The 17,163-nt window shown below is 45.9% G+C and overlaps 1 protein-coding gene across 1 annotated transcript in view; it reads left to right on the top strand.

Annotated features, from left to right (window-relative positions):
- LOC117205042 (hemicentin-1-like) overlaps window positions 1-17,163 on the top strand; it is a 99,691-nt gene that overhangs the window by 11,297 nt on the left and 71,231 nt on the right. The window contains 1 exon segment of the mRNA XM_033443086.1: window positions 6,845-6,977. Coding sequence (XP_033298977.1) covers window positions 6,845-6,977 — 133 coding nt within the window.

Below are 17,163 nucleotides of genomic sequence, written 5' to 3'. Positions count from 1 at the left end.
GTAACCGATTTCCAACCACGATCACCGCGCCACTCCTCTGTACGCATCGAGACGCGCGGTTTTCCATCCTCTGAACGCAAAATCCGCATTCTGCTCTGCTTCTGCAGCTACACTGACCGGACACACCGACCACCGGATCCCCTACGACGTCCTCTTCGTCGATCCACGAATCCTGCTGAATACAGCATCGATGTTTACCCCGGCGGCTAAATCGTCTAGCTACTAGCATATACGGCAAATGCATCGGATGGATGCCACTTCCGATAAGGGTTCGATGCACCCTGCCTACAACGGTTACGACCTTTGCTCTAACGACAACGTCTAGCTCCGTCCACGGATATCTCGCCTCGATTACCACCGGAACCAGCATCCCTTCGTTCCACGATTCCCGTGAAACCTTCGAATTAGTGGCTTTTTCAATAGCTCGGTCTCAATTGCTTTCTTCTCCTGCCAAGAATACGTACGTCGCGTATTTTTCGTTCGAAGAGAAACGTCCAGTACAAACAACAAGCACGAAACGATCGGATAGAAGCTTTGACAGTCGGCTACTACGCTTACAGCGTTATGTGCATCAGTGTTAATGAAAATCTGCTTATTACATCGATACTTTTTCGTTATCGCCATGAATACGCTCGGTCAATTACATTTTCGAACCAACTAATCATACTGTACGGATGAATAATTACAATCGCGTTGTGTTTAATCACCGTCCTGTGATTTACGTTCGTTTCGGGCGAAACGAGGACAGGAATCTGAATCCAGACCGAATATATCGGGGAAAAAAGAAGATATTTGAAAACCGAGCATCGGTCTCGCTGTTGGCCAAATTTTCATTCGCGTAACAGAGTTTCTGGCGCATGGATAATGTGCGTACGCAATAACCCTTACCAACGATCTGTGCTATCGTAACCCTATGAATTATTCTAACGGTATTCCGATATCGTTCGATACCGTACGTTATTATATTCTGTAATAAACAAGAACGTAACACCGACGGGAAAGTAGTTAAATCGCAACCACGGACGTTATCTCGTAGCCTTAGAAACGTAGAAGAATAAATTGAAGGTAAGACGAGGGAGTATCGTCGTCGAGTTGCAGTAGTAACGGGTCGAGACAGGCCAGACACCGTAAATCGCGGTAAGAGGTTTCTGGAGGGAAAAAAGTCGTGGCACGAGAGTTCCATTCCGATATGATTTTAAGACGAACCGCGTCTCTCGAGGAAGAACAAAAACGGGGCAGTTCGGATACCTAGAAAGGGAGCCGAGGATACGGAAACGGAGAAAGGAGAAAAGAGCGGAGGTCAATGGAAGAAAGATGAAAGAAAGAACGAAAGAAGAGATAGAGCGCTTTCGATTTCAAACTGAATAATGCACTCGGTGCCGTGATCTTTGCCATTTTCGCGAATACAATTTCTCTGTTGGAAACGGGACGGCGGGCTTCTTGGGGAAGTCTTCGTTCCTACGTCAATTACATCGATTCCTTTCTGTTTGTTCTTTATAACCAATCTCGGAAATGTACACGCCTTTTTCTCTTTGCTCGAGTCACGGTTACTAAAAGAAAAAAGTGGAACGAGTCGACTGGGAGGCGACGCGGCGAAAAAATGAAACGGAACGGAGAGAAACGATGACGAGTCGATAACAAAGCAAAGACGAACTTCCATTTTAATAGCACTTAAGTTTGCGTGGAGATCGCAGCAAATCTCAAAGGTGGTGACAAAGAGCGACATCGCGTGACCGGATATCTCGTTTAGTTCCACAGGTCGCGGGTTGCGTTTAGAGCCGTAGGAAATCACGAAACCGTAAGTGGCTTTCGTTATTCTTTATCCTGTAAACCAGCCAGTTAGTAAACAGCGAACTGGGCGGGAACATTCGAACGGCAAGCAGCTCTGGCGAGCGGCCAACATCTCGTTTGTCGATGGATTTGACGTTCGCTCGTGAGACATTTCTCATCGAGGCTGTCGTCGCGCCAACGTACAAGCATAGTTTTTTCTTTTTTTATTCGCGGACAAATCAAGATTAAGCAGGAAAGCGATAGATTTATCGATGCGGTCCGATCACAATTACTCGATTCTTTGTCAAACGTGTACGTAACGTGCGTTCGTAAATCAAGAGCGATTAAAACGAAAGCGAAATTGATCCGTGCCCGAAAAAAGAATACGAGCACTTTCCACTATAAACAACGTTATAAAATTAAGCCGCGTATACTCCAAGCATGTAACGTTTACAGGACCATGTCGTAAACTTGAATGTAAACAGCGAGTTTGTGTACACGCAACGCTTTACGGGTGCACTTTGTGCAGATTTCGATCCGTGTAAAATCAACGTCCCTCTAGCGTATGTAGCAAATTGAAGTCGCGTAACGCGGTTAAAAGGTGAGCACGTGGTAACATTAGCCGCATACGATTGTTTGCGAATTACTCGGCCGTCGGCTTCGTTCTCCGTTCCACGAGAACACGCCACTATCCACAATGATCACCATCCGCCATTGTCCTCGTAATTCTCCTGCTGTTTGACGCGTTTCCAAAGTATCAAAGCGATGGGGCTTCAAGACTATTCTCTTTCCTGAAACGAAATTTTCGGATTTTCAACCTGCTCCCGTTTCCTCCAACGCGCCACGTAAATCACGTACCCGCATTTTTCGCTAAACGAACCATCGAGTCGTGTGAAAGGTCGTTGTTATCTCGATACCGTACACCTACGCTTAGAACCAGATGCGTCAGAAAAAAGACAAAGGACCTCCTAACTTTGCGACCGATCAAAAACCCATACCCGCTTCGCCGTTACTTTCGACTACCTTTTCCGAAGATGCTGCGCGAAAAGAAGATCTCGTCATTTTCAGCGATACGTTTCTCACTATTATTTAACGCTACTTACATTTGGCTTAAACGGGATCGCAACAGGCTGTCCTATTTACCATCCGAGCGTGAAAATATGCTGTGCGTTCTGGTACATTTTATAGCTGGCGAAATGCTTCAACGCTCGAGCGAAGATTCGTCGCGCATAATACCTGCTCATGGTTAAAATGGTACAAAAGAATTGCGTAAGCTTTTTCGCTGGCAAAGCAGGTCGATTTTCCGGAAAGAATCCAAACAAATACTCATTTTCCACGGTAATTATTATATAACCAAGCTAACGTTGTTCGAAATTCCACGATACAATACAAGATATTTTGCTCGCAAAGTAATATTTTTCTTTTTTACCCGAGTTTGTTCAAAGGGAAAGTTTATCTTCGACTCTTGAGCGTTCACCGTGTTTGTCGAGTATCGATGTTTTAATTTCCTTCTCCGCTAACGTTAACTCGTACCACTCGGTTCGTTCTTTCGTTCTTCGCGATTCGAATCATGGTCGATTACCTTTTACTACTTTTCTTTCAAAAGGTTCCGCATCCCTCATTAAGAAGGACCCGCTGCTTTAGAACTATCGAACGGTATTCGCCACTGCTAGCCGTCCATAGTCCTACATACTCTTTATACGAATGTTTGTTGAACCGATTCATCGTTTACGGCGCTAGGGTTTCCTTGTAGCCATCTTTCAAAACTTTCACTTCCCCTCGACCGTTCCATTTTCCTTTCCTGCGGAATAAAGGCTCATAATGTATGGCGAGCCAGCTGCACCGAAACCTTTACGACCCGTTTTCCGCCAGCCCGGTATTCCATCTCGGCGACCGGACATAAAGAAGCAGAAAGATATTCTGCTTGGCCTATTCTTTTTGGCCAACCTCGCTGCTGAGTAGAAGGTATTTGCTAAATACGGAATTTCGCCTTGGAAACGATTTCTCGTTTATATCTCAGCCTTCTTTTCCTTTGCCATCCAAATTACTTCCGGCCGAAAGGATCGACTGTCGTCGTTCTCCCGCGCAAAAAGCATTACATTGCCGCGCAGCCGCATGCCGCCTCTTCTGCTCGCACCTTGACGACACTCTTCTACCGACAAAAAAAGCCAAAATTCGCGCGATATCGCCTCGTCTCAGCCATAGAACTTCTGGCTCGTACTTTCAGAGGAAGCGATATTTTCCGTGGTCGTTCATGGAATAGAAAATAAAACGGTTTCTAATCCGACTAGCGCAAATTGACCGAAACACGACTTTAGTTACGCTAAATTGCCGTGAAACTGAAAGGAAGGAAATCGCGTAGCAAAAATTTACTGAATACAGGACAGATTGGGTACCGAGGGGAGGAAAGGGTGGACGAAGTGAACGGAGAGGGGAGCAGGTTGCCTCAAAATTCTGGTCCGAGTTTAGCGTCGCAGTAATTATACTCATCAACAGAAGTGTCACAAGCAGACTCGCTTTATTATATGACCGCTTGACAGTGCCGCGCGACATCATTGTTTTCTAAAGAATTTAAATTAAATTCCGAGTCGGCAAAAGTCCCAGTACACAATACGACATTGCTTTACCTAATAGTTTTCGATCTACATTAATTAGTTCTCGTTATGCTGGCCAGCAACGAACACGAAACAGACAGAAATTCCTAATTAATCAGCCTCTCCATTATTGCATACTTTAAATTGATGAGTCCGTTTAACAAATATAATCGAACGAAATATACATATGATACATACATATGTACGTACGCTATGCATGCAATGGACGCGCGTTTCATCGATAAGCGAGAGTTAGAAGGTCCCATATAAAGGCATTCGCGATATAGTCCACGTTACTCGCAAACGATCGACCCTCGATCGTACGCGCGTTTAAACGGTTAACGATCTATGAAACAATTTCGACGACATTTTCCAATTTTCAGAGCGTACATTTTTCTAACGTAATTGATTGACCAAAGAGCTAATGGCGTGGTGCTTCTTTCCCGATTACAGCGGATAAAACGAACTTCGACATTACCGCGTAACGATTTGCGGAAGCACGTACTTACTAGCAGAAAGTCGTTGTAATGCGGACGTAAATGCAATACGTGTTTCCGCGCCAAACGCATAGAGAGTCGGAACGTCCTCCCGTCGCGCGATACGACGACGAGTACCAAGGCGACATCGACTTAAATGAATTTCACCGACAAACTCCACGGTGATGTCGTCATTTTCTCGCGAAACTCATTTTACGCGACCGCAAGAGAATACTCCCGCGGAATTCGTATCGCATCGGAAGATTTCAACGACTCGGCTCCATTTCGTTCGTATCTTTTGTTCCATGATCGCGTTCATTCCGATGCGATCAAGAAGATACACGAATGTTACGTGATTCCGATGAAAGAATAGCAGCGGCATGATGCATTTCGATAAATAACACGGCAACGAGGATTCCTTGTGAGGCAGGATTTACTTACGAGGCCGATCATATTCGATTGGCAACTAGGTGATTGTCATTAGCACCTAATGACAAAATTCGCAATCACTTAGTTGCCAACCCAACAGATATTGGCGAGTCATCGAAGTTAACTTACGATTCGCATTTGAGCGATTAATGCGCGTGGATAATTACGAGCTTAGAGAGGAAGAACGCACGGAAACCTGACGCGTTTCAGTCGAAGGTAAACCTTCTCGAGAAGCTCGGGAAGCTCGAAAAATTCAAAAAGCTCGGAAAGCTCGAAAAACTCGAAAAGCCCGAAAAGCTCGAAAAACTCGAAACGCTTGAAAAGCTCGGGAAGCTCGAAAAGCCGTTCAAAAACCGAATACGGAAGGATTATTCATGAACCTTGACGGCAACGACGGCGGGACCAAGTTACTCGATAAAAATCTGCATTATTACCGGAAGTGCTCGTCGTCGGTACGAACGAGGGACGGAACAGTGAGTGTCGTGAACCGTACTTAAGTACCCACTTTGCGTCGATCCACCGACAACCGATTTGCTTTACCCGGGACCAACGTTTATTTATTGCTCGCGTACTTTTCGTCCATCGAAATAGGTATATACCTGTACGTTCTGTGTCTTGTGTATATCAACGTACGCTGTACCCACATGTACGGCTATCGTATCGCCATATATTAACGCACTAGTCCGACATTTATACCCCTTTTGTTTCATCTCTTTTTCTCGGGTCAGTTCGGTGGCTTATTTACATCTGCACAGGCTGAAAATGTTTTCGCTCGCAAAGAAACGAACATTTCAGTATCGGATTTGGTTTGCTTACGGAGCAAACGTTGCGATCTCGTTCACCCGTTCGCGTACGAAATATTTCACGATTTAAAAAATAATTTATTTCACACGCGATTTTTCGCCGTCGGTTTAACGCCAAAAGAGATTTAATGAATCGTACGTGCACGTGCAATTTCTAGCCGAGTGTTAAAGTATATTTCATGAGTCGCGAGAAACATAACGTTAGCCGTCTCGAATATGGTAAAGACCGAATACGTGAAACCGATAAATTATTTCCACCCTATTAACGTAACCGTCGATACTTTCCATTCCGTAGTAATGGATCACGGAGAATTTTCCTTTTTCGTGGAAAATATCCATAACTTCAAGCTCGCCATAATTCTTAATTTCGAAGGTGCTCGAGGCTCGTTCCCGGCGGTCCCGATAAAAGGTTTTTAAACGAAACGTCGATACGTTTCGTTTCGCGAACAAAAAGAAAAAAAAAGAGAAAGCTAACCAGAATTAATTACGAGTTTCCTCGCATAAAAGCATTATTACTGAAACTTTCGTTCGCGCGAGTCGTTTCTGTTCTGGTCCCAACTTCGAATCATTTCCCTTACTCCTTTCGCCATCTCCGTGCACTCTCCGCTAACGTTCTCTACCGCATCCGTGTTTTCGCATTCACATCTATCTCTTTCTGAAGTAATCGCGTCCTTTTTGTATTCGCGCCGTAATTAATAATTGTTCGTTGAAGTCGTTCGAAACTCGAACGCGCGACGGAAAGGTTTCAACGCGTTGTCACTGTGTGTTACAGTACCCATGGAGTCGATACAGGGAGTGGCAGGGCAGAAAGCAACTTTGCCCTGTAATATACAACCCCGTGAGCCCAACGACGCCGTCTCTATGGTACTGTGGTTTAAAGAGGACAGCGGCGAGCCTCTCTACAGGTAAGCCATCATTGTTATTTACGAGAGATATCGTTCAAATCTCCGCGCCCCTCTGTTTGCAATATTTTCAGTAATACTATCGTTGCTATGCCACTTCGTGATCGCGATGCTCCGTAGAAAATTGTTTCTCGCTCGGATCGCGAATCCGATACGTATTCCGATGGTAGAACTCAAGGCATCGTTGAAAAATTTTCTTCTCCCGACGTGGTTTAAGCTTTTTGATAGAAAGATAGATTTTTGCCGATTACGTGAAACAACGCGGATTCGCCGCAATTTCCATGATCGCGAAGTCGCCTAGCCGGGGATTTCCCAGCGATCCGGCACGCGCAAGACCAAAACGAAACTGGGATTTCGTTAAGCCACGAATCACCTTTGTCTTCCATTCTTTATATGCTAGTACCATCGGCCACCGATTCCATCCTCGTAAATATCGTCTTTATGGAGAGTCCCATAAAACGAGGATAACAGGTATACCTCTTTGGTAACGAGTGCCGGAAGATGCGCCATCGCTTTCCAGGATCGCGCACACGTTCGAGCCTGCATTTTCCACGCTTCCATCTCTGCGTAATTTAATGCGTACTTGTTTCTTTTCTACACGGTTTTTTCCTGGAAATCCGTTTCGATGATATTCCGCGTGCGGAAGTCAGAATTTCGATAAAACCGGAGGAAAAAGGTTTCTTTGTTTGTTTAGCGCTATTACGAAATTCTAGGTGGAATTGCGGTCGCTTGACCGGCAAAACGGTAATTTCCAACTGAAACGTAGCGCGATCGAGCACTAAACAATATCTGACGACTCAGAACAGAGGCGCGAACGACGTTCCTTCGGAACGACCAGCAACGTAATACGTACTAGCTTTCCGGCTTGGCATTATCGCGTCTCATAAAAAGTCTTATTTCACAGCGAGAAGAATACATAAAGCCGGCAGAAACTGCTTTTTATTCTCCCTGCGAACCGTTCAACCGCTCCGTTCGTATACTTGCTACTCGTACCGCTACTCGTACGCGTGATAAAAACTTTCGAAATGTCTTTCTCCGAAGCTGAAGCCGGCGCTGATATTCGACAGTCAAGAGAGCGAAATTCAATATTAATATTTAATTTCTGTCGCGGGTGGCAACGATGAACAGGAAATTTCAAGAAATACGAGCGGAATAAATTTGGCGCAGGATGAGACACGGTTTGTGGATGCCATGCCATGCACTACAGACGGAATCGAAATGAAATTCATACGAATTCGTATTCGGTTTACGAGGATATGAGTACGTCGCAAGAAATTCCTATAGAGACGATTTACGAGACACGCACGCTCCATTCCGATAGAGCATCGCTAATTAGTTTGAGAGAGATAGAATTTCCGATCGTTTTGTTCCCAGACTTTGCGATACTTCGCGAGAAAGGAAGGATCAATGATATACGCTCCTTTCCGAGGCTCGAGGAGGCAATAACGTTGCACGGCTTGCTTCCTCCGGCGGATAGTACGAGTTTCAAGATGGCTGTCGATCAATCTCCTTGTTATCCATGCATTGGTACAGCTGTGTGTACATGCATAAATGGAGTTATACAGGATACGCGAGTACCATCGGAGCTACGAATAGCACCGTCTGCGCGATATACACTCGCATCAAGGCTTGTCACTAATTAATGTGTTCCACCCTCGTGAGGTAAATGAACGTCGCTTATGAAATGCAAATTCAAACGAACAGCTTAATTAGAAAGTATCCGAATTATTACGGCATTATTTCCAAGCTGGCAACCTCGACGCCGTTTGAAAACGGGCGGGGATTGAAACGTTGCGAGTCGTTAGTCTTTGCTCTTCCGCGGTCGTTAGATCGCGCAAGATTAAGTCATTCCGGCGTTCTCATAATTTTTGTGACGAGATATATCGCGTTCTAGTCGGACGCGCGTCTTTGCGTGCTGAACAGAAGTAACGATAAAGCGAAAAGCTTTGGTCGTTATAGCAACAACTTTTTAAGATTTTTACGTCCAGCAGGAAACGAGTTATTCCGAGCAGCAACGTCAACCACCTGCCCAGCTGATAACGGATAATACCGCGCTTATTAAACACGTGCCAGGATTAAAAAGAGGCTACTTTCGCATTCAGAAACGTAATGCTTTTCTCCCAGCTGTGGACTTCTACGGTGCAAAAATATACCGGTATAATCAGAGAAAAAGTTAATTGCCGGAGCACTGTTCGAAACACGGACCGAGCCGCGCGAATCATCAAACTCGGAACGTGTGCACGTCTAGCGCGAGTGTAAGAGCGATACGCGTGCGAGAAGAGCCGGCTGCGAGCGGCGACGCGGCGACGCGTCGACGAAACGCTAGTGGAACTCGAGAAACTCGAGGAACCCTCGTCCGAAGATCAAACGTCATAACCAGTGTAATCGTACACTCGCCGTCAGACGCATCGGCTAACGAGAGTGCGCCACTTGGCATTTCCGTTTAACCGTGTAGGATCGTTGACACGGACACAAACGCATGGTCTGATGCGATCCCTTAAACGCGCACGACGTGATATTACGCTGCCGTCGCTATTAAACTGCCTTCCATCCTTCACCTTCTCCTCCTCGTTCACGTTTCTCGTTCAACGTTCGCTTACCCACCGGCTTACTCGTTTTCCTTTCCATTTGTCTTCCTTACCGTGCTCGCTCGACCTCCTTCGTCTCACCGATCGCCCCCGTTCCTTTCTACCAATCACCGTCGCGTGAACCTTCTTCTTTCGTTAAGCCATGCGAAACTTTTCGCTGACCTTTCTGTTGTCCCTAAACAGTTTTCCGTAATCGCAACCTGACCGTTCTAATTCTAATTCGGCCGAATTCTCGTCCGATCGAGAACCAGGTGACGATTCAGCGATGGACCTCGTTCGATGGCGCGAAAGCAGTCTTCGACTTAACAATCGATGAATATCGCCGTCTACACCGTTGCGATCGCTTAATCGATCGTATTCGTACATGCACAAACACGAGACAACGCGAAACAGAGCAAGGATCATCAAACTCACATACAAACTTTAATTACTTCTCACGATGAATTGCCGGATTGTGCGGCAAACTTTGCGAGTACGGACGCACACCTGCGAACGGTTTTCGGCCTCTACCCGTCCGACGGAAGTACCGATCGTGCTGACGTCAGGTGCTGCTCCGTCGAGTATCGTTACGCGCTTGGTTCAACCGCAACCTCTTCGCCCTTCCAACCTCGACCGTCCGATTACGTATTTCCCAGCAAACTAACACTCTCCCTATCACGTATCGTGCTTCATCCATCCGTCATTTCGGCTTGGTCGTCGTACTTTTGCGTTATTCCGTCCTAAGATTAGTAGAGAAACACGATCGTTTGTACAGAACGGTAATGGCGAAACGAACGGATAAACGCGTCGAACGGAATTTCGCGTCGGAAATAGAAAAACTCGGCAGACGCGTAACCACGAGATGACGTTTAGCCAGACGAGACGTCACAACGCAACGCGTTGAAACGTTCTCGATCGAGAAGTCGATTGACCTGTTTTCGTGCTGGCATTGTGGTCGACTTACGTGTACGACGTTACGCGTGTCGTGACAGGTCGGATGCACGTTTCACCGGCTCGAATTATCGCACCATTGTCCATGCTGTGTTACACAACACACACCGTTGCTGCGGACTTCTCGTACGTGGAATGCGACGAACGAGCCGGCAAACCGTACCATCCGTTATTACGGCCTATTGTTACGGACTGTCCGCTTCGCGATTAACACTTATCACGCCGTTCACTGGCGTTTAACTAAAAACGCCAATGTCCCATGTTCCCTATTTTTCCCCGTTTCTCTCAAACACTGCCGCCCTTTTTCCCTTTCGAAGAAAGAACAGTTCACGAAGCTGTTTCTCGTCTATGAAACGTCGACTAGCGGACGGACAGCTCCATTCAAACGATACCTTAAATCGTTCCCCGATTTTTCGACGCTCCGCGTATCAGACGCTACATCGGCCTATCGAATATCGATCGTAATCGGTCCGTCGATAGAATATTTCGAGTTCCGTGAAATCGCTGCCCATTTCGTCGGATCGTCTGACTATATCCGTACGATGACCACTGTCGGACACAATGATCGAGTAATCACCGCGGCCTAACCGCATACCGTTCCTCGACTACTACGTCTAGCCTCTGGCTGACGAAACCAGTAGTAGCCTATTCGATGTAGCGATATTATCCGTTATCTTCTATCGGGAAACCATCCTCGTCCTGGATCACGATACGAAGAATAATTTTCGAATATAATAGGATTAATATCTGTTTGAAGGGGCGTCGATGAAGACAGCGATCGCGGAGCGATCTACCAGACTTTTGGCTGGACGCAACCGCGTATGAATCAGATAGGATCGAGCTACAGAGTTATCCGCGCCACCTAACCGCAGTCGAACATCGAGTGCGACCGAAACGATGGAGATTTAATGATAACTCGAAAGGATATCACCGCTGCACCGAAATTGCCGCTGATGATCACCGCCGTGGCAACTGATACATAAATGGTGAAATGATCCGATCATGGATCAACGACCTCGTTTATATTTTGCACCCAGGATATCACGCACAGTGTCGCTTTTATCTTGCGTACGCGTTCGTATCTAGATTTCCTGGCCCCGATAAACGATATCGTTGTACATACATATCTACTATGTTTGATGTCGGTACCGATAAACCTCGTCTCTTGCTGCGGTCATTGACAATCGCTAATTCACTACGATCTAATAAACGCGAATTCGACTTTTCCTGATAAATATCTCACGGTCACGAATCGGTCACCTCGTCAGCCTCTTGAAAAACGATCGTTCCAATTCTACAACGAATCAACGGATAAAAGAGTGAGTGCGCTTCGTTTTGCGTACGAGAGTATCGCCTTTTTTGAAATTTCTTTTTTGCGATTGTAACTCGCACACAGACTGGCCATGCGCATCTCGATCCAAAGCGTGCATACCTCGGGTTTACTATCGGTAATGTTGCATATATATGTATACGTACGAGAGCGATATAAATAGCTGGCACCGCTTCAAACGCGTTGTTCCACGATCCAACAATTTCATCGCTACCGCTTTAACTCGTACGAGCCGATTGCCGAGAATAAGAGAAAAAAGTAAACGGTAGTCTGGTGCAAATCGCGAATATCGAGGAAACCGTGCGCGTCCTATCATCCAGTCGCCTGCAATACGCTGCTCTTCGTCGGAGCTAAGCTCGAGATGATCACGTGCTCTTCAACCATGACCATTCTTCTTGCTGAGTATTTTCGCGCATTGTTACGCACTGCCAAAAATTCTGTAATTAACGTAACGCCTTCTTTTAATTTCATTTCCCTCGCGTCATCGCTGCTGTTCCGTGTACGTCCGATAACGATCCAATTTCCTACGATGACTCGGAAGGGCTGACTTTCGAGAGTGCGCCGTCGTGTTATTCCTCCACTTTTCTCCGCCACCGGTCATTTACGATTTTTCTTTCTTCCTCTCTCTCCCTCTCTCTCTCTCTCTCTCTCTCCTTGCCTGTCTTATCAAATTCGAATTAGTTCTTCCTACGATGCTGCTTTTCATCCGTCGCGCAAGACCCTGACAGGAATTAGCGATACGCGCCGATCGATTTTCTGCGATTCCGACCATCGAAGGAAAAATCGAGAAGTAAAAAATACTTTTCGTGTGAAGTTAATTACTCGGTTTTACGAGTAATTATGGATAAGCAACACGATGATTACGTGTTTGCCACTGATCGCAAAGGGAAAAAGTTTGTTCAGCAAAATGGATTTTTGCCCTACGACCCGTTTCATTCTACCAGTTAATTAATTAGCGTATGATGGAACTTCCTTTCCATCTTTTACCTAGCCTCCGCTCTGCGATCCAACCTCTTCATTTCCCCCTATCTCTCTCATTCACGCTCTGTCCCCTTATGTTTCGCCGAGCAGAAACTCGTCTCTCGGTAACTCATTAATTTGACGCTACTTTGCAGCGAGAGATTCATTCGAGGTTTCTCGCCTTTTCGAGATTTTAACGGAACCGCGATATCTTGCGTCTCAAAAATCGGTCGTCGAGCTTTCCAGCGACTACCTCGCAACCATTTCGGCTGCCGCTACTTTCTTCGAATGTTCTCGTCGATGATTATCGATCGTAACGGTATCACAGGAACGCTCCTAAAGATACGCGTATATACTTATACATATCTACGTAGAACTGATCACTTTTTTTTTCAGTTTCGAATAGCATTCGTCCGTCTGCTTTCGAGAACCGCAGAATTATAGCAGACCCTCTTCTTTTATTTAAAACTGTTAAGGATAAAATCAACTCCGCGTCTCTTTCGCTATAAATAAATCTGTATGCACATACGTATTGGTAAGAGATGGACGTCGTTGCCGTCGACCACCTAAACACGAGATGGTTTCCGGGATCCGTTAAGTAGAATTACTAAATTAGCAAATCGATACGTTGGAAATATCGGCTATTCTCCGGACGCTTATCCACTCTTAAAATGAAGCTGTACAATATCCTCTTATGTGATATATTCCTTAATAATATCTTTCTCCTTTCTATTTCTTTCTTCTACTTTTCTTATCGTAGACATTTACTATTGTATTCTTTTATATACTTATTATTGGGTTCGATCCGTATATAATAATAATAAAGACGACGACGACGATGACGATGATAATAACGATTCTTGGCTCACGTATGGTCTCTGGTTTCAATTTTATGTTAAACATCTTAAAACCTTACAAGCCCCTTTTGCTCGTTAAAAGGAGAGCAAGATCGAAGTATAAGAATGGAAGGATCGTAACGGGGTTAAGACGTGATTAAACACGCTGGAAGCTGTGTCGACTGGATATCGAGCGCGATCGAGGATCGATCGATGTTTCGGTTTGAGAAAATGCGATCGCGCGATCCAAGTAAGGCGAAACAAGGGAAACAGCAAGGTACGAGGTAGCCAAGCCATCAACGCCAATTGCTATTCGTCGAGCTAGTCCGTTGGGGAAGAAGAGAAGCGAAAAACCGAACAAAAACCGCGTCGGTGGTGTGGACAACGAAGCCTTTTATCTGCTTACGCTTTATTTGCATTCGCGCGAACACGAAGGATCCGTCGCAGTATGTGAGCTCACGTTTGGCTACATGGGCACGTATCCGTAAACGGGGAACCGGGCGATAAATGTAAAAATGTCGCAACCGCGTCACAGGATGTTCCTTTTGTTTTTGTCATCCATTTATGCATGAAGGCAGCCCCTGCTTAATCCACCCAGCTCTAGCTCTACTCGTTCAAACTGCGTCGTCGCTATACGTATGCATCGGTTCCTTTCATCGGTTCTGTAGGGCTGTTCTTCCTCCTCCCTCTACCCTTCCTCTCTACTACCCATTTTCCATGGCGTTCTCCGTCTTTCAACTTGTCACGAAATCGAGCGTGTTCGACGCTGATTTTCGCGCCTTGCACGCGCGATAGCGGCGAAACGAACCGCGAAATCCTGTCAAAATATGACATTTCCCCCTTCCTCCGCTCCAACCGCACTCGCACCGCGGAGATATAAATCGACCGGATCACCGCAACCATTTTTCTTCCCACTGGATAGCACGCCGCGTATATGAATAAGAAACCTCGAAACCTTGCTAAATTGTCTGCGATCGGTCCATCGCGTTCTCGATGCTTCCGCGAAACAGGACAATGCTCGTCATACATCTCACACTCCGTCATCAATTCTGATACAATAATCCTGCCAGTCACGCTTGCATTTCTCGACGTCGTAAATACGGTACGCGATTATCTACTACAGCCATTGTCGTCTCGATAAAAATTCGATTCCGTTGTTTTCGTTCGATGCCGCGTTACGATCGGTTCGTGTACAGGGTCATCGCGCCCAAGTACGTTCCGCGACGCAGCGAAGCACTCGCTCTTCCTTAATGCAAAGATAAACGAAAAAACGATGAATCTGGACAATCGAACTTTACGAGAGGTATATGGCGTATGTACGTATATCTATATCGGAGTGGAGTATGGGTTCACGCATCCGGGAGACATTTAATGTACCCGAGAGAAACGAAGAGAGGTTTCCCATGGTGAATGTCGTCGACCATCGTGTAATCGGATATTATATTCACCGATCGGATTGATATCTCTGTCCTATTATGCCGCGGCATGAATTCCATTTTGAAGAATGCCAGGCTGCGGTTTCACAGTGATATTTGAATAAAGACTGGGTAGAAGAGAGAGCGTAGGTGAGTGAAATCGGGCATCGACGCAAAGTGGCAGCTGGGAACGATACGGATTGATACCGCTATCGTCGCGCTGTACCGAGCGAGAATCGACGATTTCGGATACGGAAACCGACATCGAACCGGTAACCAGTCGCGCGCGAATCAAGAACACCAGTCAATGAGAGTAGCGCAACCTCGATTTCCATGCATATCGGGATTTTACATTCGCGTGGAAATGTTCTCAACTGTAGTTCACACGTTCCGGTCCGTTAATTAAGAATCTTTCCAAAAGCGCTTTAATCAAGAGATTCGTTTAATTTCGTGAAAAGTTACTGTTCGCCTTTTGTGAGCAGAAACGCCTTACTACGACGTTAACATACTCACGAGTTTCTGTACTATTTTCCGTACAAAACGAGCATTTTTACGCGGTACGCGTTCCTTTAAATTTCCAGCCGGCAAAGTTGCCCGTGAAAGTAGGAGTCGAACGGATTTGCAGAGTAGCGCTTGCGAAAATTACTCGTGATCATGCTTAATCCGGACTGTTATTCGAAATTCACTCGAATCACGGTTAAAGCTGCTCGCTTAAATTCATGAGAGGAACTTTGGCTGTCGTGGGACAACGATTCCGGCTTACGTCTAATCCCAATTAAAAATCATTTTATCACTGTTCCGCTTGTCGGCCGGTCGAACGATCTGCTTCCAGGGGACGAAACTTAGTAACTCGGGCAAATTATATTTTCCGGTCGAGCGAAAACGGAAGAAAAGGAGAAAGGTGTCGGCCTAGAGGAAGAGTGGACCGGGTGCGGAAACGGGTACGAGGACAGGAACGAGAGGGACGGTTGAACGAAGAGAAAGAAATGTGCTGCCGCAGTGGCGACGCCGCGCCGTCTGCAATTACAATGCCTTAATTTTATGCGCGAAGTTAAGCTCCTTTTAAGAGTCCCGGGAGTGGTTAAGTCTCCTTCGTAGCCCTGTCTGCTAGCTCCCGTGCCCCTTCGGGTTTTGGCCCTACCCTCCTTCTCCGTGGAGCACTCGTTTTACCGACACTAACGTATTCATGGGAAACGTTCTTTTAACTCGCGAGTCCGGCACGATCTTCCGACGAGTCGTGGCAATTATTTTAATTTGTTTAGAGACCATTCTCTTCTATCTCCGGCTTTTCTCCCTTCCTACCCGCCCAGAGAATTCTTCCACGTATACCATCGTTCATTCTCGTCTTTGCCTTTTTTCATCCGATATAGTCCTCCTTTGTCCTTTTCTTCGATCGTTCCCCAGTTATTCCTCGTTTAAATGCTCGTTTTCCCCTCGACGCAACGACCTCTTCAGCAAGCTTATCGTATCGATCAACAGAGCGATCGTTATTCTATTAGAACCACTAGATCGTGTTCCATTTATCATCGAACTTTCCTAAAGCTCTCTGTGTATGATGAACAAAAGCAATTCCTCTCTTCTATTTTTTAATCGTGTTCTCGTTCTTTCTGTTGCGCGTGTGTTTCACTCCGTTCACATATACACCTGTGTTTTCTTTGGAATCGTTCTCATAGTCTTTTCCTTGCGTTTCAAAGCTAGAAAAAACGAAGAAATACGAAAAGGACACAATTACGACTGCATTCCCATGCCCTGTATAGCACGATATCGTTACAACGGATTTCATCGACATTAAAGGTACGCGCAAAGAAACGAGCAGGTAATTAATAGGTTGTCACAAGTTGCGGAATCTTGATGCCTCTTTAATTTCTGGTAAATCAGCCGAGTTGGAAAGTAAACGAGCGACGCTGTTCGTGAGAGGCAAAGCGGCACGATGAGTCTGAGGTGGCTCCCTCGGGAAACTCTCTCCAGTCATCGTGCTCGTTAAAAACCAATCCAATTTGTCTTATGGCCGCGGACAAAGTGCGCCAGATGAGAGCGCGCGACTGTCGAAACTTCCTAGGACGAGTCAACGGTGCTCGCGATCAACGGTTCTCTCGTTGATCGACCATGCGACGTCTTATCACTGAAACT

This window comes from Bombus bifarius, unplaced genomic scaffold (assembly GCF_011952205.1).
Source record: "Bombus bifarius isolate JDL3187 unplaced genomic scaffold, Bbif_JDL3187 scf7180000007986, whole genome shotgun sequence".
Taxonomy (NCBI): Eukaryota; Metazoa; Arthropoda; class Insecta; order Hymenoptera; family Apidae; genus Bombus; species Bombus bifarius.
Note: the sequence above shows the minus strand (reverse complement) of the source record. Positions and strands in the feature narration are given on the sequence as shown.